General features: G+C 44.3%; 1 protein-coding gene across 2 annotated transcripts in view; it reads right to left on the bottom strand.

Annotated features, from left to right (window-relative positions):
* The window catches only part of CHCHD3 (coiled-coil-helix-coiled-coil-helix domain containing 3), a 158,798-nt gene that overhangs the window by 41,766 nt on the left and 91,645 nt on the right, over positions 1-25,387 (bottom strand). For both annotated transcript variants that reach the window (XM_082060017.1, XM_082060018.1), the window contains exon 5: positions 21,902-21,985. In XM_082060017.1, the coding sequence (XP_081916143.1) occupies positions 21,902-21,985 (84 nt within the window). The remainder of the gene's footprint in view (positions 1-21,901; positions 21,986-25,387) is intronic.

The raw sequence follows: 25,387 nt of genomic DNA, 5'->3' as shown, positions 1-25,387 counted from the left end.
GAAAATTCCCATTGTCGGTTGCCTTTATGGAATTAATTCTTAAATACAGATGCAATGGGCCACTTCTACATGACAAAAGCCGCACCACATGGAGCTACATCAGCTCACAAGCAAACGAGGATCAGGGTGAGCCTTGGATGCTTGTCCATGGGTTACAAGGATACTCCTGTATTTTATTTCAACCTATATAGCTGTATATATCCAGCTAGTAGCAAAAAATCTGTATTTTGCTACAGCAGCACAAAGTCAACTTAGCTTAAGTCTCCCATGACATTCACACGTGATTGCAGCTCGTCTGCTCCATGAATAACTCTTACAAAGTCCAGCGGTGTTGGAGACTCAAGGGGACACAACTTGAGCTTCCCCACAAAGCTGCTGCTGCAAAACTGTGACAGAGACATCTCCAAGTTCAAGGTAGCTCTCCTGTGGACTAAAGTCACCCGAATTTCAAGATCGCGTTGCTCATCCTCTGCAGTCAGAGGAACGGTCTGGGAAAATGGCTTGAAACACCACCTGTTTCAAGCTCATTTTGGGCAGCTTTCAGAGGCAGACATATCCCATTAAAGTGGTCGAAGGAAGAAGAGAAAAACGCTTCTTTGAATTATGGGTGATCATTATGGCTGGATCATCAAGGCTCTATCTGGAGGCCAGTTACACATAGAGTTCCCCAGGGGTCCGCACCACAGCCTTCCCTGTTGAACATCCTTCATCAGTGACCCGGGGATGGAATCCATGCCCACCAGGTTTGCAGGTGACACCAAACTGGGGCACATGCCCTACGAGGAGAAGCCAAGGGAATCTCACTTGTTTAACCTGGGGGAGAGGAAGATCTAGGGGGTCTTAACCTTCTCTTTGGGCTTAAAAGCTGCTGTTACTAAGATGGAAACAGGTTCTTTACTCACGTGCAATGGAAGAACAAGAGTCAATGGTTGAAGATCAAAACAGATGTTCCAATAAATACAAGAAAAAATATTTCCCCCCAAGGATAATTAAGCAGGAGGACAGGGATCCAAAGAGACTGCGGTACCTCCAGTCTTGGAGCTTGTCCAAGATCCAACCAGACCAAAGCTCTGAACAATCTCATTTCTCTCAGTGTTGATCCTGCTTTGAGCAGAAGGTTGGACCTCTCAAGGCTCCTTCCAATCCAAATAATTCTGTGAATATGTATGCTTACACTCAACAATATACCTGACATCAGAAAGAAAACCTATTTTGGCTTGTAGATGTGCAATGTGCTCTGCAGCTGGATGCGAAATTCATGTTGTGGCAGGAGCCCAACATAAAGAATCACAGATTAGCTACATCTTCTTTGAAATAAATGGAAAATTGCTGGGTTAAGCTTTGTTTATTAGATCTACCACTATCCCTGCTCAGCGAGATGCATTGCCTGAGGGCATAATGAGAGCAAGATTACCATTTTTTGAAAAGCACAATGCTGCCACAAATAACAATTACCCACCAACCCTCAAGAGATCAAGTTCTTGAAAGAAATTCTAAAATATTCCGTCTCTCTCAAACCAGAAGCCCTGGCAATGGTGTCAGAGAATCCCAGAATGTCAGGGACTGGAAGGGACCTGGAAAGCTCATCCAGTGCAATCCCCCCATGGAGCAGGAACACCCAGATGAGGTTACACAGGAAGGTGTCCAGGCGGGTTGGAATGTCTGCAGAGAAGGAGACTCCACAACCTCCCTGGGCAGCCTGGGCCAGGCTCTGCTACCCTCACTGGGAAGAAGTTCCTTCCCAAATTTAAGTGGAACCTCTTGTGTTCCAGTTTGTACCCATTACCCCTTGTCCTATGATCGTTTGCCACCGAGAAGAGCCTGGCTCCATCCTCCTGACACTCACCCTTTATATATCTGTAAACATTAATGAGGACACCCCTCAGTCTCCTCCAGCTCCAGAGCCCCAGCTCCCTCAGCCTTTCCTCACACGGGAGATGCTCCACTCCCTTCAGCATCTTTGTTGCCCTGTGCTGGACTCTCTCCAGCAGTTCCCTGTCCTGCTGGAACTGAGGGGCCACAACTGGACACAATATTCCAGGTGTGGTCTCCCCAGGACAGAGCAGAGGGGCAGGAGAACCTCTCTGACCTACTGACCACCCCCTTCTAATCCACCCCAGGTAGCATTGGCTTCCTGGCCACAAGGGCCCAGTGCTGGCTCATGGTCACCCTGCTGTCCACCAGGCTTGTTCCTGGTCCTGTATCACAGCTGGAAAAAGTCTGGTCTTTGCTCTTCTGAACTGATACCAGGTTGTGGTAACTTTGTCAGTTAACTGTTCCAGCACAACCAGCTTCAATCCTACACCAAGACTCAAGAACAAGTTTGGTCGATACAACCAAAGCCCCAATATCACAGAATTAAGGAGTTATAGTATCCAAGTAGGATAAGCTTATTATTCAGGATGACGTTAATGTTTGCATTTGGTCAGACCAACAAACTTGTTTGGATATTGCTGGCACAAATACTCTAAATGTTGATACCTGGTTGTTAAATCACCGTCTGGTGAAAGGATTTCAATTATATTGGGATCAGCAGGTCCCAAAAGAGGACGGGAACACAGAGACCATCCTGTCACGACATGAAGTTCACGATATATGTCAAACTACGGACAAGGTATCAAGAGAGAAAGTCTTTGCATCGCAAAATATCAACTGACAGCTGATACTGTACAAGAGCTGAACCAAACTGTAAAAAACTACATACCAATAAAAGGTTTTGGTGATTATGAAGTGACTAAAGTACTTCAAGGAAGGTCTTTTGCAGCTGCTTTGAACACCATGTGCGAGCAGCAAGGAAATATCACAGTATCACAGTATGTTTGGGATTGGAAGGGACCTCAAAAGATCTTCTAGTCCAATCCCCCTACTGGAGCAGGAACACCTGGGTGAGGTCGCACAGGAACATGTCCAGGCGGGTTTTGAATGTCTCCAGAGAAGGAGACTCCACAACCTCCCTGGGCAGCCTGGGCCAGGCTCTGGCACCCTCACTGGGAAGAAGTTTCTTCTCAAATTTAAGTGGAACTTCTTGTGTTCCAGCTTGATCCCATTACCCCTTGTCCTATCATTGTTTGCCACCGAGAAGAGCCTGGCTCCATCCTCGTGGCACTCACCCTTTATATATTTATAAACATTAATAAGGTCACCCCTCAGTCTCCTCTTCTCCAAACTAAAGAGACCCAGCTCCCTCAGCCTTTCAGGAGAGTCCTGAATCTGGGCAGGAACAACCCCAGGTTCCAGTGTAAGTTGGGGGATGACCTATTAGAGAGCAGTGTAGGGGAAAGGGACCTGGGGGTCCTGGGGACAGCAGGGTGACCATGAGCCAGCACTGGGCCCTTGTGGCCAGGAAGCCAATGGGACCTGGGGTGGGTTAGAAGGGGGTGGTCAGTAGGTCAGAGAGGTTCTCCTGCCCCTCTGCTCTGCCCTGGGGAGACCACACCTGGAATATTGTGTCCAGTTGTGGCCCCTCAGTTCCAGCAGGACAGGGAACTGCTGGAGAGAGTCCAGCGCAGGGCAACAAAGATGCTGAAGGGAGTGGAGCATCTCCCGTGTGAGGAAAGGCTGAGGGAGCTGGGGCTCTGGAGCTGGACAAGAGGACACTGAGGGGTGACCTCATTCATATTTACAGATATATAAAGGGTGAGTGTCAGGAGGATGGAGCCAGGCTCTTCTCAGTGACAACCAGTGATAGGACAAGGGGTAATGGGTTCAAACTGGAACACAGAAGGTTCCACTGAAATTTGAGAAGAAACTTGTTCCTGGTGAGGGTGGCAGAGCCTGGCCCAGGCTGCCCAGGGAGGTTGTGGAGTCTCCTTCTCTGCAGACATTCCAACCCGCCTGGACACCTTCCTGTGTAACCTCATCTGGGTGTTCCTGCTCCATGGGGGGATTGCACTGGATGAGCTTTCCAGGTCCCTTCCAACCCCTGACATTCTGTGTGATTCTGTGCCTGTGTTTTCTGCTTTTGAAACAGCATTTTTTTAAAAAAACTTCTCTGAATTTTCTAACAAAAGGAAGCGCAACTCCCTATTATCCAATAATCCATGTCACCTATCGACAGCAATATATTGTTTTGTTTAATTGAAAGCCTACTGAAATACCACTGCATGCTCAGCTATAAGAGATTCTCAAGTCTTCTGCGTTCTGCACGTTATTTTAAACATATAATTAAAGAAAGTTTCAAATAATTAAGTGACAGCAGCAGCAGTAAATTCTTAAGATGGAAGAAGATCATGAAAGCTGTTTGAAATGTGTAAGGAACACAGTCTGGTCTGTGTTCATTTCAAGGAGCGTGTTACGCTGGCAATGAATTATTTGGTGGCGTTAAGTCAAAAAAATAATGTACCTGTTAACTGGTATTGAAGGGGACAAGACAGCACAGAGAGCAACACATTGTTCTATAGAAACACCAAATGGAACAGCTTCAACTACAGGAAATAATTATAATATATATTAATACATCCAGGTGTCTTGGGTAAGGACAGACAGAGCTCCTGAGCATCCGACCTGTGGAAAATGGGGCTCCTGGAGTCCTGATTAAAGGTGGTGGCTCTTGTATGCCAAAAGACTTTGTATTTTCTCCTTATGCTTTACTATATACTAAAAAAAGATCATTCCAACGTGACCTGCTGAATACCAACCTTGCTCAACAAACCCAGCGGGAGGTGGGGATAAAGAACTGAAAATCTCCGTATTATTATTGTAATCATAAAAACCACACATACATCCAGCACCCAACTCCACTGCAAATCCCACCAAGCAGGGTTTGCTGGAAAATAATGCATGAGATATCATTCGCTACCATCTAGAACCACGTTTAAAATGTGCTTTTCTAACTCGTATTACACTAAACACCAATACACATGCAACACCACGGCCACCTGATATGAAAAATAACCATTTGTTATATTAAAAATGACATTTGTTCAAAAACACAACTACCATGAACACTGTAAAAGGCTGTAAGGCAAGTTAAACAAGTAAGCAGTAACTTAAAATCACATTTACACATTCGCTGAATAAACTGGTTAATAGAGAAGATTGCTTATTTTAATTTGCTTACTTCTCCAGACAATCAATTGTGCAATATCTCTTTTGACAGAATTTACTCTTGATGTGGTATTTTGATGATTATATTGTTCTTCCCCTGCTTGGAAAAACTGAAGCAATGAAAAACGGGCAGATTTTCCAAGGTATGAAGCAGAAACTGGATTATCAAACAGATTTTTTGCTCAAACATTTGCTTGTTACTCAAAGACAAAATTGTCATTTATTCAAAAAACAGAGGCACTTTCTATAGCGTAGGTCAAAAAGCAACTATTTGCACATGCCGAAAGCAATAATTATAGTTTAAATCATATTAACCACTCTCAAGCAGGAATATGTTTCCACTTTTGAAATTGTAAACTAGTGAGGATTAACTATTGAAATCAGGAGCAGATTTGGCACGAACAAACATTTGAGCTGCCATGGAACAACATTATCCGCGATGCTTTTAAAAACACATATGGCATCAAGCACCAAAAAATATCCTGTATTATTTTCACAGTCTATTGGGAACAAGGAATAGCTTCTTTAGGCTTCATGTTTGATAAATATATAGACAAACAAGCAATAAATGGTGTTGCAGGGGAAAAAAATGCTTAACTAGATTATAGTGGTAGCAAATATGGAAAACACTGAAATGTTACTAAGACTTTTTAAAGAACTATAATTCTTCTCTGGGAATTAAGACATATGTTTGAACTTCTTTGCTATGGTTCATTTGAATTGGCTTCCTAATTACTACAGCTACATTTCTGTGGTTTAGTCAGCATAAATACATATTCCTATGTGATTATGGCCCAACGGCAACGCAAATAGTTAAACTCTGACACGGGGGAAAAATAAAACATCAAGATTTCCAAAGTGATTTCAAACACATGATTATCTTCCCATATTTCAAAGGGAAAGGCCTTTTGAGGCACAGAAATCTGCATGTGAATAGAAACATAGCGGAAAGTCTCGGCTTTCAGGTAAAATGCTTTTCAGTCGCAAAAGGCGTAAGATGGGGAAACTTTCAGTTCTGACACATTCACAGAAGAGTTGACCCAGCCCTGAATTATCATTTCCATCCCCTCTCGCAGCCACTGATGGTTCACGACCACTTGTGTGTGTCGACATCCCAATTAAAAACTAGAAAAGCAATGACGAGTCCCTCCTGCAGCTGAACTAATTCCATACGGAGCGAGTTACCAGATACAGAACCCATTAATAGCCAGGAAAACAAATATCAGAAATATTAGAAAATTGGAAATATTAGTGTAACAATGATACATGATTTTTCCAGGAAAGATGTCGCAAATCCACAAAGTCAATGCTGCTTATTTTGTCCCTTTAAAAGGAATGGGGAGCCCTGGATTTTAAAGGAATCCGGGTAATGCCCAAGAGAAACTGGCTTCGCTCTATTCAAAGCAAAAACTTGGCTCAAGAGAAGCTGTCACTGGGCTTGTCATGAAGTTCATTATTCCAATTTTGTTCCCTTTTTCCCCCAGTTTTCTTCCTTCAATCCTCTTGGTCATGTTGAATCTGAGATCCTTCTGCCACCTTTAAAGCTGGTACTTTAGTTTCTGGGCAGTTTCACTGAATACAGAAGAGAGAATTTTGAATTTCTGTATTCAGTTCTCAATATAGAAAATAACTTGAGTGAACCTTCCACTCCTCCTGCAGCAAAGCTGAGATCCGGGCCACAATTAATGTGATACAAAAGCTGTAGATCCATCTCACCCTGTGAGAGTCAGTCTGAAGATGGAGCAGCATTTGCCTGAACATCGCCACCAGGAACTTAGAGAACTGAGGCCCTGACAGCAAGAACCACGGACAATGACTTGGAGAGAGGCCCGAGGCCATTGTGTTGCACTGGTTTCTCTGATATGGGGGGGGCTGCTGCTAACAATGGCTGCTGTGTGGACTTTGCCTGCTTCTCCAGCCAAACCAGCCCCCGCCTCCTGAAAGCTGTTGTTATGAGGGTCTCTTTGACCCAGGGACAAGAGCTGCCGTCCAGAAGATGTGTTCTCACCTGCAGCCTCAGTCACACGTGTCCCTCACCTGCTCCCCCAAACAATGGCCAACGAAAAGGAGCATGGCCAGAAGCTCGACAGGAGGCCTGAGCTCACCCAATGGACCAGAGAAAGACCCTGAATGCTGGACACGTAAGCGCTGGCAAAAGAAAGCGTGGATCTTTCGAGCCTGCGCAGTACGAGCCTGGGCTGCGAAATCAAGGCGGAGACTGGGCTGAAACAATGGGAGCGAGGGGGGTGAAGAAGCATAAAAGGTGACTCCAGAATGGACACCGGTGAAGATCTTCCCACCAGAGGATCCTGAACCACGACGGAGGAGCGGCCGGACTGCACGGGACCGGAGACCAGAGGGAGCTTCTGGAACCGGATGATGAGAAACGCAACCTCATTGCTCATCTTCACTCTTACTTTTTCCCCGTTTCTTTTCCCTTTTCTTTTTCTCTGTATCGCGTGCCACTTTACAGGCAAATTAATAAAGTAACACTGCTTCACTGAATTATAACCCCTTGGCTTTTTGGTCGCCTTAATTTTGCGCTGTGAGATCAAGGTAAAAGAACCATCACGAGTCCATCATCAAATGGACCGTGACACACTCGCTGCAGTTGGCTTCAAGTGTGGTCGCATCCAAAGATCTCGTTTAACTCTTACCATGGCCAGACTCGCCCTGATGTTCACAATAGCACAAAGATGCAAATGTTCCTGGTCTGGACTTGAGATCTTAGACATGAAAATCACAATAAAGAGAGATTAAAAAGACAATATGCCTACAGCAGGATATAATACAGAGCACTGATTTCCTCAGGCACAGTGTGAAAAGAGTCCTTGATGCAAAACTCCCCAAAAAACAGCGTCCTCTGTGCTTACCCTATAGAAACAAACAGGCGTTCAACCCACTGCCCCTTTTCCCTATAGGCACGTATACACAAATGGTGAACCATCAAAACCTCCCATAGCAAAAAGCCGTATCCAAATCACAGCTTATTGTTTCACAAAGCTAAAAAAGCCTCAAAAATGCATCAGCTGCCAGATGTAAAGGGCTCTGTCTCCAGAATGCAGCGGCGATTCCGGTCCACGCGGAGCCCGCACTCCCACCCAAGGCCAAGTTATTAAGAAATTGTTTGTCGACTTAGATTGGATTGATCATTCATTTCCCAAATTCCTTTTCCCATCATTTACTCATTATACGCCTCCTCCTGATGGAAGAGGACATTTATTAGCTCCTGCATTTATTGCGCTGGCAAATGGAAACATTGTGCAGCGTTTCCCGGGGATTCTCTCATTTATCTATCGGTTGCGGGACCGGAGTATTTTTAGGGGCAGAAAAGAATTAAAATATCACTCAGACTGACAGCAGTGAAAATTAAGCCGGTATGTGCTTGGGAAGGCTATTTCAGCCTTTAGGTTTACAAGACTATTTCCAAAAAGAGAAAGAAGCAGAGCAACATTTCACATAAACATTATTGCTTTATAACGAGAAAAATTACTACCTACTGCTTAGGCAGATAAAGGACTGCTTTAAAGAGAAAGTGTGTTCAGAGGAGGTTTTAAAGCACATCACTGATACTTGTTTAAATGGGACATACACTTGTGTGTTGGGTTTGTGTGCAAGGTTTTGGTAGCGGGGAAGCTACAGGGCTGGTTTCTGTCAGAACCCGCTAAAAGGTTCCCCCATGTCCCACAGAACCAATGTCAGTTGGCTCCAAGATGGACCCACCACTGGCCAAGGCCGAGTCTGGGATAACATAGTTACAATAGGGAAAAATATGTGAATATGTGAAGAATTTGTGAGAGAAACAGTCCTGCAGACACCAAGGACGGTGAAGGAGGTTCGGGAGGTGCTCCAGGCACCTGAGCAAAGGTGCCACTGCAGCCCATGGTGAAGAAGACCATGGTGAGGCCGGCTGTCCCCTGCAACCCATGGAGGTCCATGGTGGAGCAGATACCCACCTGCAGCCCATGGAGGTCCATGGTGGAGCAGATAGCTCCCTGCAACCCAGGGAGGTCCATGGTGGAGCAGATATCCACTTGTAGCCCATGGAAGTCCACAGTGGAGCAGACAGCCATCTGCAGCCCATGGAGGTCCATGGCAGAGCAGATAGACCCTGCAGCTCATGGAGTTCCATGGTGGAGCAAACCCATGGAGGTCCACGGTGGAGCTGATAGCCACCTGCAGCCCATGGAGGTCCATGGTGGAGCAGATAGCCCCCTGCAACTCAGGGAGGTCCATGGAGGAACAGATACCACCTGCAGCTCATGGAAGTCCACAGTGGAACAGACAGCCACCTGCAGACCATGGAGGTCCATGGTGGAGCAAACCCATGCATGTCCACAGTGGAGCAGACCTACCTGCAGGCCATGGAGGTCCATGGTGGAGCAGACCCACCTGCAGTTCATGAAGGTCAATGGTGGAGCAGATAGCCACCTGCAGCCCATGGAGGTCCATGGTGGAGCAGACCCACCTGCAGTTCATGAAGGTCCATGGTGGAGCAGATAGCCACCTGCAGCCCATGGAGGTCCATGGTGGAGCAGACCCACCTGCAGTTCATGAAGGTCCATGGTGGAGCAGATAGCCACCTGCAGCCCATGGAGGTCCATGGTGGAGCAGAAAGCCACCTGCAGCCCATGGAGGACCCCAAACTACAGCAGGGGGATGCCCAAATGAGGTTGTGACCCCATGGAGAGCCCATAGTGGAGCAAGCTCCTGGCAGGACCTGTGGCCCCACAGAGGGAAGCCCAGGCTGGAGCAGTTCATGAAGAACTGAGGACCGTAGGAAGGACAGATGTTGGACAAGTCCGTGGAGAACTGTGTTCCTTGGGAGGAACGCCAAGGTGGAAGAGGGGAGGAGCATGAGAAGGATGGAGACAACGTGTGATGAACCAATACAACCCCCATTCCTGTCCCGCTGAGCGGAGGGAGGAGATCAGAAAATCAGAGTGAAGTTAAGCCTGGAGAAGAAGACGACGTGGGTGGGGAGAAGCTGTTTTTAAGATTTGGGTTTATTTCTCATTACCTTACTCTGATTTGATTGGTAATAAATTAACTTTTTTCCCCAAGTTGCATCTGTTTTGCCCATAATCATAACTACTAAGTCATCTCCTTGCCCTTATCTCACCCACAAGCATTTAATTGGATTTTGTCTCCCCCATCCAGCTGAGGAGGGACCAACAGAGCAGCCTTGGTGGGATCCGAATGACCAGCCAGGGTCAACCCACCACAACCAAAATTAGGCACTCTTGGTAGGAAATGCAATTGCACAAAGGACAGAGAACAGAAAACAACTGATACATGGACTGGTCTGTATTCCACTTTTTTACATCCAACACTCAGCTTGCCCAAAGAGTAAAATTACTGGGCAATTAAAAGCTATGAACATATTAAAAAATAAATATATTTAAGGGAAAATATTTCTATCAGAGTCTCAGAGAATTGAAAGACATTGAAGGATTATTCCTGTGGAATTACTCCAAATATCATATAACCAGTAACATCTCTAAGAAGGTATCCTAAAAATTCAGTATTTTCCTTGTCAGTGGTTCAATCTAGAGATGCAGTGTTTTCTAAATGTGTTACCTCCACAAAGAATTCCAAGCGAACCATCTCACTGAGTGTTGCCTTAATATGGTGTTAACTCAGAATACTATTTGTTCCCAGACTTCAACTTCTGTGAAGGAAAGAAGGTGGGAGGGGAAAACAGACCTGGGTGAAATGAAAGCTGCTTATTCATTAACCACCCATATGTTAAAACATTTTGCCATACCCTAAGAAAAGCGATAAAAACTGCCTTTTCACATTCAAATAACGGCTTTCTTCAGCTTGTTCCATTTTCTCTCCTAAAAAGAATAATTCTCACAGAATCCCAGAATGTCAGGGGTTGGAAGGGACCTGGAAAGCTCATCCAGTGCAATCCCCCCATGGAGCAGGAACACCCAGATGAGGTTACACAGGAAGGTGTCCAGGCGGGTTGGAATGTCTGCAGAGAAGGAGACTCCACAACCTCCCTGGGCAGCCTGGGCCAGGCTCTGCCACCCTCACCAGGAAGAAGTTTCTTCTCAAATTCAAGTGGAACCTTTTGTGTTCCAGTTTGAACCCATTACCCCTTGTCCTATCATTGGTTGCCACCGAGAAGAGCCTGGCTCCATCCTCCTGACACTCACCCTTTAGATATCTGTAAACATGAATGAGTCACCCCTCAGTGTCCTCTTGTCCAGCTCCAGAGCCCCAGCTCCCTCAGCCTTTCCTCACACGGGAGATGCTCCACTCCCTTCAGCATCTTGGTGGCTGCACTGGACTCTCTCCAGCAGTTCCCTGTCCTGCTGGAACTGAGGGGCCACAACTGGACACAAGATTCCAGGTGTGGTCTCCCCAGGGCAGAGCAGAGGGGCAGGAGAACCTCTCTGACCTACTGACCACCCCCTTCTAACCCACCCCAGGTACCATTGGCTTCCTGGCCACAAGGGCCCAGTGCTGGCTCATGGTCACCCTGCTGTCCCCAGGACCCCCAGGTCCCTTTCCCCTACGCTGCTCTCTAATAGGTCATTCCCCAACTTGTACTGGAACCTGGGGTTGTTCCTGCCCAGATACGAGACTCTACACTTATCAAAGAAATCGTCTTCACAAAGCTCATTGAGAGCTGGAGAAACACAAAGCATTAAATAAATAGCCAATTCCTGAAAAATATATTTCCCCTGTTTCTTGGGTCAGTAAATCCCTTATTAACTACCAAAATCTCAATGAGTTTGAATTTCAGAGGTTTTGAGCATCCTTATTTCCAATCAAAGTTTGAGGGCATCTCTGTGTAATACAAACAGTGCAACCCCCCAAAACCACCGCCCCCCCTACCTGAGGAAATGTCAGTGCTGGAATTCTGTAGGAAACAGCATTGTAGGCTTAAAAAGACACTTCAGGATGAGTATAAACCAGCATTTTAGGCCAAAAAACATAAAATATAGCAGGATGAGTGGAGGGAAAATAGAGTCAGTTCTGGTCAGTGATGCAAGGAAAATGTTGTAAACCAGAAGCGACTGCGGAAAACAAGATGTAAGAATGACGATGCATTAGAGAGATGTACTATAGGAGATAAAACAAAGGATAAAACCCACATAAATGCATTACAAAAAGCACAGAGTATTTGAAAAGCCAGGAGAAATTGCATAGATACCTCCCCGCTGCTGTAAAGTTATGAGTTTGCATCGAATTTACCATTATCCCTTGGTCTTCTGCGAATTCTTCCATGGACTTACCCACCTATAGCCCCAAATTTAAACTACCAAAAATCAAGACCATCCATGTATTTGAATGTATTCAGTAAGAAAACAAAAAGATTGCAAACAACCTGTACAAAGCTACAGGTTACATGTTAAAAGTTGAAGTGTCTGACTGCACAGCAGAAAAACCAGAATATTCCTTATTGTGTTGTCTCCATTTATATGAAAGATACACATACAGAATGGAAAAATAATCTATAAACAAACATTTAGAGAAACATCAATACAGCGTGGAACAACTCCTTATTTTGTTATTAAGCAGCATTTCAGCATTGCTATTGATCGGATGTGTGATAGTGAGAGATGAGACTGAAACAGGTGTTTTCTAATAGGAAAAATGTTGCAGAAAACCCATGTGTTTTGATGGGTTTATGAAGAAAAATATATGGGTGAGGTGTGCAGTGAATAACTCTCAGGTCAGAAAATAGTGAATAAATTATAATGAGCAGAAAAATATAAAATAAAGGTTTAAAAACAATTGTTCAGAATAACGATGGTGGCTTAGCGAGATACGGAGGTGGTGCATTAACGCAACGTGCCAACCTGAAGGCTCCGTCTTTGTCAATCAGGTTGAGGTTTCAGATATTATAATTGGGAGCAAGTTTCCTAATCTCAACCTGCCAGGCAACAAAAGCTCCATCCCCAAAATATAATGGAATTTGAAGAGAGAAATTTTCTAATATTGGCAACATGAAGCAAGATCACAGGTTGGGTTGACAGCTTTATTATGCTAAACTGACACAAACATTACGCTCCGGTCAGTACTAAGAAAGGTGGTTTTCGTGAGCGGTCTGGAAATACAAAGCACTGGGAAACTCTGATGAACTCCGACTTTTATCTCGTTGGTGCAGCGTGTGAGCTCAGACACAGAAAAGTCTCCTGGCCCGAGAACAAAATGAGAAATTAATATATTTTGATTTTATACTCAGGTCTCATGCTGCAACAATTTGGGGAAAACTCTAAGAACCTGCTGTTGCAGCTCCAAGTCCATTTCAAAAAGAAAAGATATCAATAACTTCGCAGAAATAATACAATTCGTTAATAATTTGATATATAGTAGAATCTGTCAAATGGAAACCATAATATATTTTATTGCTTCTACTTGAAAAGTGTTAAAAAATAGGGTTATGTATTGATATAAGGCTGTATATATTCATATATATAGAAGGGTAGGAGGATATATATACAGACACATATTTGGAATGGGGAAGGAGAGAAATATAGACAGATAACATGCTGAGAAAAGTCTCATAAATACAGAAGGGGGTAAGAATGATGGAACTGTTTGCTTTCAAACCATTGATTTTAGAAACTGTCGGGTAGAATTCAAAATTATGGTTAAGTAATATAACATAGGCATAGCCACTTAATTAAAATTTGTAGAGAATGAAGGTTTACAAACTGCCTTTCAGTCTTTTCTCAAGTACAAGAGTCTGGTTCAGTCCAAGACAAAGGTATTATTGAAAGCAGCAGTTTAAACAGCCAAAAAAATACCCAAGTATTCTTAGCTGTAGCACATTTACTAAATGTACCTCTCCAGACAGGACTACAAAACATCTCCATAGACACAAACTGGAGAAACTCTGAAAGCTGGCCATATAAATCAAAATTGCTACTGAAAGTCAGTAGCATCGTCAACCAAAGCCCAACGGCATCGTCAACCAAAGCCCAACGGCATCGTCAACCAAAGCCCAACGGCATCGTCAACCAAAGCCCAACGGCATCGTCAACCAAAGCCCAACGGCATCGTCAACCAAAGCCCAACGGCATCGTCAACAAAAGCCCAACGGCATCGTCAACCAAAGCCCAACGGCATCGTCAACCAAAACCTTTCTTTATTTTGCTGGATCCAGCTTGAAACCTTAAACCTCTGTACCTACATCACTGCTATTTGAGTCTGAAAACCAGGAGAGAATGCAGTACAAATGCATGGAGAATAAACGTTTGCTCTACTGAACAGAAATTTCTAAACACAAGATCATCCTCTGGTTGTGAAATTCTTGCTGATATAGTCATGCAAAAGCGAAGAACGTAAACAGACTGGTAAAATAAATAGAAGCAAAACGTTTGAACTGCTAAAATACATTGTAGGGAATAAAAATGTTTGTGGTTGTTCTATTGCCTTATAACAGTCTCCCCTCTGTTATCTGCATCTTGCAAACTGCGGTTTACAAAAAACCCCAGCAAACAGGTTGTGATTATTTAGTTGTTGAGATGTAAAAAGGTAAACAAGGCTCTGAAGCATCTGAACAAACGTGGAACTCGCTTTGTTTGCATCTCAGCACTTATGTTCATTATAAACACCTACAAAAAGCCAATACTTGGCTGTGAAGCTGAACTGTAAATCATCTTTCCTGAGCGCTGGGGCTATCACTGCAAAGCATGTCGGTCCATTCTAAGCCTTGAATAGCAAAAAAAGGAAGAGATCATTAAATTATAATTTCCCCACACAATTGGTATAAGCATTTCCTACCAACAGGATTAGTGGGAACGCAAGATCCCAGAATAAAGCCGCTCAGTACTGAGGATGGCAGTTTAGTGTCTAGTAAATTTGATTTCTCTGAAAATCCTGACACATCATAATAGCAAAATCCTATTTACCGTAGCGAGCAGGATGGATAATACTATTTAACACCTGGTATAGTGTGAGCCATCAGCTCGCAGCTTTGTGCTCATCTTACCTTAAGGTTAATGCTCCTTGACAGCCTACATGGTAAGTAGAATCCCCAAATTAAGTGGCGAACCTACGATTTGCAAATCCTGCCTCGGAGTTTAAGCCGGGAAAAAATGGCTGCAGATAAGAGGATCACATTTCCAGAACTTAGGTCTATATTCTCAGGCTCTGATGCACAAAGGCCACTCAAGTCAGCAAGGACACGCACAGAAATGACGGAATAGGCAAGAAAAACTATTGGGGCAGCGACTTGTTGGCTGCTAAACCTGTAGCGTACCTAACATAACGCTGAAACCTCTAAACGCTAACAGAATAATTGTATTAACCTTACTCCATAGGCATATCACTCAACACTTAAAGGATTTCTAAGAAACTCGCATAGAAACGGAGCTTAAGTGAGAAACATCCTGATTAATATTGGGATACATATCTTGCTCATTCACACTGATAAACTAAGTAGTTGTGTCATAAAGAAGCGTATTAAAATTAATTTCCTTCTGCTCCCATGACTAGAGGCACGATTCTTGTAATGATGCGTTAATAGCATTATGAAGCAGCGTAACGTGAAAATAGTTGGGTTTGCTGAAGAAAATTTGAACTGGGGGGATTTGCATCGTTCTCAAAGGGACATAATCAGGAAGAGACACATCTCGTTGTGTCTGCGTGATGCCAAAACCTCGAGCAGAAGCAAGAGAGGATCCAATCACGTTTCCTACACAGCGGCCAATGGGGCAGAGTCCAGTTGAGGCCTGTATCCAGTGCAGTGCCTCAGGGGGCAGTGCTGGGGCCGGTATTATTCAATATATTCATCAATTATTTGCATGAGGGAATAAAGTGACTGTCAGCAAGTTTGCTGATGACACCAAGCTGGGAGGAGTGGTGACACTGGAAGCTGTGCTGCCATCAGAGACCTGGACAGGCTGGAGAGCTGGGCAGGAAAAATTTAATGAAATAGAACAAGGGCAAGTGTAGAGTCTTGAATCTGGGCAGGAACAACCCCAGGTTCCAGTATAAGTTGGGGAATGACCTATTAGAGAGCAGTGTAGGGGAAAGGGACCTGGGGGTCCTGGGGACAGCAGGGTGACCATGAGCCAGCACTGGGCCCTTGTGTCCAGGAAGCCAATGGGACCTGGGGTGGGTTAGAAGGGGGTGGTCAGTAGGTCAGAGAGGTTCTCCTGCCCCTCTGCTCTGCCCTGGGGAGACCACACCTGGAATATTGTGTCCAGTTGTGGCCCCTCAGTTCCAGCAGGACAGGGAACTGCTGGAGAGAGTCCAGCGCAGGGCAGCAAAGATGCTGAAGGGAGTGGAGCATCTCCCGTGTGAGGAAAGGCTGAGGGAGCTGGGGCTCTGGAGCTGGACAAGAGGACACTGAGGGGTGACCTCATTCATGGTTACAGATATATAAAGAGGGAGTGTCAGGAGGATGGAGCCAGGCTCTTCTCGGTGACAACCAGTGATGGGACAAGGGGCAATGGGTTCAAACTGGAATGCAAGAGGTTCCACTTAAATATGAGAAGAAACTTCTTCCCGGTGAGGGTGGCAGAGCCTGGCCCAGGCTGCCCAGGGAGGTTGTGGAGTCTCCTTCTGTGCAGACATTCCAACCCGCCTGGACACCTTCCTGTGTAACCTCATCTGGGTGTTCCTGCTCCATGGGGGGATTGCACTGGATGAGCTTTCCAGGTCCCTTCCAACCCCTGACATTCTGGGATTCTGCGAAAAAGATTCTGAAGCTAAAGCAACTGGGTGAATAAATCACAGGGAGTCGGGTGCTCTTCAGACAAAATTAATGTAACTGGTGATGTTGGCTGGAACCTACAGATCACAGTGACATTAGAGATGTGAAGATGGTTACGGAGCCTGGGTTGGAATTAACAGTGAAAGCAGTGGTGCAACGAAAGGGTGACGGACATGGAGGAGCTGAACTGAGCGACGATGGATACAAGAGGACAGAATCGTATGAGATGGTGTCAGAGAAAGAGGCCACAGGATTGTTCTTCCAGCTGCTCAATCTGTCAGTTTTCCTTTCTCTCGCTCTGCTATTTTCAAAGAAGAAAACCAAATGGTTTAAAATACCATCAGTGCCACCTTATTACAGTAAATTAAGACAACATAGGGTACACGTATGTCAGTGATTTGAATACTGGGTTTTTTGCTGTAGTCAAGAAGGACCATTAGCCTGTCAGCAGACTATGAAAAACACCAATAAATTCCTCTCAAAGTGCAAACTCTTAAATAACAGCTTTACATCCCAGTCAGATATACAGTATGAGAAGGTTATTCTTTAACTCCTTTGTTAAACTATCTCATTTGGCTTTGCTGCTGTGGAGCATGTAATAACTCATCGCTCATGTGCCATCTTTGACCTAGAAACACTGGCAGCTGTTTGGGGAATCGCTGGGATTTTGGAAAGTATCAAAAGGTTTTTAGCACATAAACCAAATTTATGAAGAGATATTGCCCTGGAGAATAGAATTGTTTATGGTTTAGTATCACAGCTGTCACTGGTGCACAGTTAGTTTGTCCCATATTAATCCTCTGAAAAGGTTGAGCATCTTCACTCAGTCACTGAAATATTTTATAATTGACAGACTTCATCTGGCACTGAATATGTAGAGTAATTTTCTCCATAAGGAGCACACTGCGCCGACACTAATCTGTTCTGTTGTCATCTCCCTTTATTATCAATGTCTCCATTGTTTTTCCAGCAGCACTGAAGAACACAAATACGAAGCTTCTAATTGAAAACGCGAAGTAATCAAAAAGCCAATTAATCATACAGATGAGCTCTGACACTCCATGATGCAACAGACAGAAATACCACGTATGCATAACTGAAGTATTTTTAAAGTGTGCTTATTTGATGTACAAATGATCAGAGAAGGTAATTAGCATTCTTTGTCACAGGTGACAGACTCATATTGCATATTTCTTCATACTGACATAACTTCTCTGAGCTCCACTTGCTCCACACCCCCCTTTTCTGATATTTTTCTCTGCTGAACAGCCCATACTCTGACTTCATGTACCTCTGAAATCAGGACAAGCTTAGGAACAAACAAGCACCTTATTATTGTGCTCTGTAATTTCCAATACGTTAAGCCTGTCCAGACCTTCCCTTTTTACGTAAAGCTCTATTTCCAGCCGCAAAAATGGCCAATACAGAATCTCACAAATGACCTTAATAACGGCAAAGCTGGGATAGCAGGAAACACAACCCCTCTGCTTCTGCAGCTTTGCACTCTGTAATCTCCGCATCTCTGACAAAGTTCAAGGCCAGATGTGAGCACAGAGTTCATCTCCTTTCAGAGCTCCGACGACTCTATTTTATGTGGAAAAGATACGCACGTGTACTTGGAAAACAACCTGGATGACGCCCTGGCAAAGCAAAGGATCCTTAGCTTACAAATAATAAGTCGGAATGAAAACACAAGCCATAATATCACAAGAGCTCCACTCTGAAGACAGAGCAAACATCGTCCATGGCACAGGACACTCAATTCAGAACTGCAGTCCTGGAGATTTCTAAGCCAAAGAAGAGGAAGCAAGAGATGGTAAAAAACACCTATTTCCCATCACTCAGGGCATAACACTTTAGTACGCTAATGTACTTGTTTATAGTTCATTTGTACACAAGAATTATAACTCCACGTGCCTATTAAAGCACGATTCCACGTTGGAAGTCTTCAATGAACAGTAGTAAGTGAGCGTGTTGTATCAGCAGCCTAACTTAACGTTAACTAAGAAGAAAAACTTACGTGTTGCTATGGTGGATGTGCTTGACCCCCCGGCCAAACCAGCAGCAGTTTGGTCAAGGCCTCAGAGGAGGGAAAGGGCTGAGCTGCAGCCAGGCCAAGAACCCCTTCCAGGAGACACACGGGGAAGCACAACAGCAGCTGGGAGGAGTGGGGACACTGGAAGCTGTGCTGCCATCCAGAGAGCTGGACAGGCTGGAGAGCTGGGTGGGGAAAATTTAATGAAATAGAACAAGGGCAAGTGTAGAGTCTTGAATCTGGGCAGGAACAACCCCAGGTTCCAGTGTAAGTTGGGCAATGACCTGTTGGAGAACAGTGTAGGGGAAAGGGACCTGGGGGTCCTGGGGACAGCAGGGTGACCATGAGCCAGCACTGGGCCCTTGTGGCCAGGAAGCCAATGGGACCTGGGGTGGGTTAGAAGGGGGTGGTCAGTAGGTCAGAGAGGTTCTCCTGCCCCTCTGCTCTGCCCTGGGGAGACCACACCTGGAATATTGCGTCCAGCTGTGGCCCCTCAGTTCCAGCAGGACAGGGAACTGCTGGAGAGAGTCCAGCGCAGGGCAACCAAGATGCTGAAGGGAGTGGAGCATCTCCCGTGTGAGGAAAGGCTGAGGGAGCTGGGGCTCTGGAGCTGGACAAGAGGACACTGAGGGGTGACCTCATAAATAGTTATAAATATATAAAGGGTGAGTGTCACTAAGATAAGGTCTACTTTGAACTTTGCTGGGATAAAAAAAATATAAATGACTGGGAAAAACAACCGTCCAAGGCTAATGCAGAGACATTACAGACATCGGCAAAACGGGGCCCATTTTGCACTTGGCTAAGAAGAAAGGATTTATTCAGACAAAACAGCATCTGCAGGGCTATGGACCATAACCAATATGTACAGCTGAACACAAAGGCCCACGTGGAATCAGTGAAAAAGACGCAATGAGAACCAAGAAGACCTCAATGTGAAATATTGCTATCAGACTGAACCATGGTGTGAATGGCCTGTAAAGATACAAAAGTTTGCAGTTTTCTATGTGCAGGTTCCCAGCTTGAACCGGCCCTTCTGCTATTCTACTCCGTTAAATCTTTCTTTCCTAAGAATTTTGCCTCCTGAGAGTCTGCTCTGTGGATTTGTGCTCTAACGTTATTTGCAAACAGGAAAGGTATTCTGTGAGGATTGTGTTGGGTTTTTTTTGTGAAGGATCTTAATTTTTAAGTGTTTAAATAATGCAGCGTTACCATCATTAAACTAATTTACACTCATCCTTTCAAACTATTTTTCATTGCCAAAAACACGGCTTCATTAACATCCTCTTCAAAAAGGGAGGACAAAACACTGAGACAGTATCTGATATGCCCTCTATTTAAAATATTCATTAAGACCAATTATATACACTGATAATTCATGCAACATGCTCTTCTTCCTAATCCATAAAAACAAGGGGTTTTCTTCTCTCCTGCTACGTTGCATAAATGAATATGTAGCTTGTTAATATCATTTTCAAAGCTAACTAAAGAAATATCCAAATTAATCAACAACGGGCAGGCTCAGGAAGAAGGCAGAGGGGGACTGAAGGTTACAACCAACCTGGGATCTAGAAAATGATGACAGCGGCAATTATTTGAAATTAACATCCTATAAAATAATACCCTGTAAAGACTAAGGCTGTTCACAGCAATATGTTAAAACATTGTGAGCACGTCACACGGCTCACCAAGCTGTTCTGTGCGTTTAGTTTCAAGTCGACTGTGACAAAAAGACACAGAAGTGCTTTCTGAACATGGCACAAACAACTTGCGATTAACATTCAACCCCCCACATATTGGTGGCTTTTGGAGGAACCACCAACTCCACCCAAGAAAAGCAGGAATTCTGTATATATATATATATATATATATATATATGTGAGACTCGGTCTGAAGATGGAGCAGTATTTGCCTGAACATCACCATGAAGGACTCAGAGAACTGAAGCTGAGACCAAAAGAACGCATGGACAATGACTTGGAGAGAGGCCCGAGGAGAAGCATTGTGTTGCACTGTTTCTCTGATACGGGGGCTGCTGCTCACAATGGCTGCTGTATGGACTTCACCCGTTGCTTCAGCCAAACCTGCCCCCGCCTCCTGAAAGCTGTTGTTCTGAGGGTCTCTGACCCAGGGACAAGAGCTGCCGTCCAGAAGATGTGTTCTCACCTGCAGCCTCAGTCACACGTGTCCCCCACCTGCTCCCCCAAACAATGGCCAACAAAAAGGAGCATGGCCAGAAGCTCGCCAAGGGTCCTGAGCTCACCCAATGGACCAGAGAAAGACCCTGAATGCTGGACACGTAAGCGCTGGCAAAAGAAAGCGTGGATCTTTCGAGCCTGTGCAGTACGAGCCTGGGCTGCGAAATCAAGGTGGAGACTGGGCTGAAACAATGGGAGCGAGGGGGCGTGGGGGAATAAGCATAAAAGGTGACTCCAGAATGGACACCGATGAAGATCTTCCCACCAGAGGATCCCGAACCACGACGGAGGACCGGCCGGACTCCACGGGACCGGAGACCAGAGGGAGCTTCTGGAACTGGATGGTGAGAAACACAACCTCATTGCTCATCTTTACCTTTACTTTTCCCCATTTCTTTCCCCTTTCTTTTTCTCACTCTCTCTATCGTGTGCTGCTTTACGGGCAAATTAATAAAATAACACTGCTTGATTGAATTATAACCCCTTGGCATTTTGGTCGCCTTAAATTTGCGCTCTGAGATCAAGGTAAAAGAACCATCACAAGTCCATCCCCGATCAGACCGTGACAATATATTATATATATTCAGTATATATCTGCACACTTCACATACAATTTTAAGGATAATACGGTGATACTTGTTCGCTTACGCTGACTGTGTCAGTGCTGGTATAAAAGTGACCTCACTGGGATTATTTCTCTGTATCTAATTACAATGACATGAAATTGCATTGTAAACGTGAGTACTTAGTTAAACCCTCCACCTTGTCAACGTTAAGCCAGAAGATACAGCAGTTAATACCAAAACCGCACCCCTTTGGTCACAGTTTTAATCTTTATACCTTTGGAAGAGTCATCTTGTTGAACAGTAAAACATAATCAGAAAGCCAGGAGCAAAAGGGAACAGTGAACTCTTCATTAATAGGGAAAAAAGGGCTCACCCTTTCCTCCAGCCGAGCCAGCTGCTCTTTGTAATAGGCGTCGTGCTTCTTCAGCTCTCGGTCTTTCTCCTCCAGCTGCTTGGCCTAAAAAAAGATATGGAAAAAGAAAACTGGATCAAGAGCGAGCCCGATAAACATCCCCTATAAATCGCACCCCATTGAGAACCGCCGTCTATTAGTTTTTGCCAAACGGAACGTTAATAAGACGGTGATTGCAGTATTGAAAATGGAGATTGTCTATTGTACGGGGTTTGCTCCTCAACAGCTGGGCCGTTTGTCCAAATGTATTTGGAAACACCGGGAAGACAGAACCAAGCGAATCCTGCTGAGATTATTATATTTTTTAATTAACTTTGCAAACTTTGAACTTAAGGAAACTTTCTCAAGCTACCGAGTACACACACAGCCTGAATATTTAACTTTACTTCTTAATCAAGTGGACGTTTTCACATGAAAAGAGCTGAACTTGCATCCACGTGTTTGTAGGCAGAAGTATAAGGAACTTTTTTAAAGTAGCTTTTGTTTTCCCAAAAAAACCCTTTTCAGGAATGTATTCAGCATGTGCTTAATCCTATTAAGCAAATGATTAGAAAAAACCCAAAGCTTATATATTTGCAAAAGCAAACCTAAAAAGTAAATCTAAACCCGCTGTTTAATCAGTAATTATTCTCCTAGACACTCCTAAATTGGTTGTGGTGTCCAACTAAGCCGAAACCCTTCCCTGCAGGATCCCTCCCATGGCCAATAATGCAGAAGATATAGAAAAGGTTTAAATATCTACCTTTTCAATACTAATATGACTTGAGTATTCATCTAAGAGATGCTGCTTCCAGCTCTACTGAGCAAGCTGATACTATTTTGGCCTTTCATCTGTAATATGTTCCAATACGTAGTATTAAGGGGACTCGAAGAATTCTAAAATGCATTAAGAGCACACAAAACACATACAAAGCTACAAGTCCTCCAAAGGAAATATCAGACAAGTGATTTTTAACAAGCTGCGGAGGATTTAATGCCTGAGTTATCAGCGCAGATTCATTCCGGGCTCATAATCTTTTAATAATAAAACATCTTTAGTGACTAATAATTAACTACCAGCGGTCATTACCACAATTGCCCATTCAACATCATTTACCTCTAACGTGTTGTATTCACCCAGGTAGTGATGCTACAAAGCCAACAGCAAAAAGTTCTATTCTGCAGGACCATAGAAAATTATAAACTCTTGTACTCTAACAGGTCATGCTCACAGATTAAGAAAACTTACATTATACATTGTGCTATATTTGTTCTATAGATACAGAACTTAATTCTCTTGGTCAAGATTTGCACATTTTTGCAGATAGATGAAGAATAAAATAACTTGGGGGTTTTGGTTGTTTCTTACTTAACTACTTACCTTTTTCTCTATATCCTGAAGCATGTAAAATAAAAACCAAAGTCGAATTAATGATATAATATCAAATAGAAAGAATGCAGAAGAGTGTACACGCGTCAAGCAGAAAACTGCTTTTCAGTGATTTGCCTTGGTTGGTTGGTTTGGGTCTTGGTGAGTGTCCTGGTTTTGTTAAAAAACAAGTTTCTCTTTTAGTGAATTTGCCTGTCAGCTAAAGCTTCATATTCACTGCATTTTCCTGGAGAACCAGATACATGTTTTGGTAAACACAGCAATGGAATGCGAGGTTATTGATAAGCATGGATGGACAACTCACGAGAGGGGCAACGAGAAACAAGTGACTAAGAAACTGACCAACTGTGTCTAACATCCCATTCACGTGAATACTTCATATAAAAGTGGGAGATCACGAGCACCTCATCCCCCTTTCCCTTTTTGCCTTCTTTTCCCTTCTGCTTATGGCCGACATTAGGAGAGGACCTTGCTAGTCATCCCTGCGAACTGAGGCCTAGTGACAGACTGAATCCAGCTCCGGTTGGCTGCAGAGTCCAGTCCAGGACTTCGGCTGCCAGTTCTGCAGTTGCTGAGACTTTCAAGATTGGTTTTGTATATCTCGTATTATTTTCTCTATTCTTATTAGTAGCATTAGTAAAACATTTTTATTTCTTCCAACTCTCTTCTCTCTGTCCTTCTTTCCCTCCTGATTGCCTGTGCTGAGTGGGAAGGGGGGAGAGGGAGCAGCAAAAGGGAGAAGCCAGGGGAGGAGAGAAGGTTAACAATACATCTGCCAGGGTTTTATTGTATATCCCGCAATCTAAACCCTCAACAGTGGGTTTTTTGCGTTTTGTTTTTGTTATTTTTAAATGAAACTTCACCAAAATCTCCCTGTTCTCCCAAAAGTCCACAGCCAAACTTTAATTCCAGTTGGACAAAACAAACCTCACCCAACCATCTCATCTCCAGTATAATGACATGGAGCAGATGCTACAACCCAGCCCACCACCACTTAAATCAGCCTTTATTTACTACGTAAAAACTAATTATAGGTTTTTCCAAAGCTGATTACACTAAATATCCTACGGCCTAACTAGTGTGCTTCATATTGATCGTGGGTTTGCTTTTTCCAGATAATCCCTGTATCACCTCTTGCTGCTGTTCCACAAACAGCTGAAAATCCCCTGCAGGCTGTGCCTCCCCAAATCACCATCTTCCAAATACCCCAAACAATACTTCAATGTATTATCATAGTTACACACAAACACTTTCTGTATAACCACCTCAGGATCTGGGAAATATTTGCAAACTCGAGAACATTCCATTTGTGTGAGTTAAATAGGCCGGTGACAAAGAAAATGTAAAATTAATGTTCCATAATGCTCGGGAGAATTCGGTTGAGTTTTAGTTCTTAGAACATTCTGTGACTCTGTATAATTCAACAGTATTTCACACCGTTATACCGATGAGCTGGAACATGCAGCAAAACTGATTTTGAAAAGCCAATAAGATAGAATAGGTGCTAATTGACAGGAAGCTCAACATGAGCCAGCAGTGTGCCCAGGTGGCCAAGAAGGCCAATGGTGTCCTGTCCTGTATCCAAACCAGCGTGGTCAGCAGGACAAGGGCAGTGACCCTTCCCCTGTGCTCTGCACTGGGGAGGCCACACCTGGAGTATTGTGTTCAGTTCTGGGCCCCTCAGCTCAGGAAAGAGATTGAAGTGCTGGAGCGGGTCCAGAGAAGAGCAACAAGACTGGGGAAGGGACTTGAACACCAGACCTATGGGGAGAGGCTGAGGGAGCTGGGCTTGTTTAGTCTGGAGAAGAGGAGGCTCAGAGGTGAGCTCAGCACTCTCTAGAACTACCTGAAGGGCAGTTCTAGCCAGGTGGGGATTGGTCTCTTCTCCCAGGCATCAGCAATAGGACAAGGGGCCATGGGCTTCAACTCTGCCAGGGGAAATTGAGGCTGGAGATGAGAAAGCAATTCTGTGCAGAGAGAGTGGTCAGGATTGGAATGGCTGCCCAGGGAGGTGCTGGACTCCCCGGCCCTGCAGGTTTTTAAGCTGAGATTGGACATGGCACTTAGTGCCATGATCT

The sequence above is a fragment of the Streptopelia decaocto genome (assembly GCF_964273445.1).
Source record: "Streptopelia decaocto genome assembly, chromosome: 1".
Taxonomy (NCBI): Eukaryota; Metazoa; Chordata; class Aves; order Columbiformes; family Columbidae; genus Streptopelia; species Streptopelia decaocto.
Note: the sequence above shows the minus strand (reverse complement) of the source record. Positions and strands in the feature narration are given on the sequence as shown.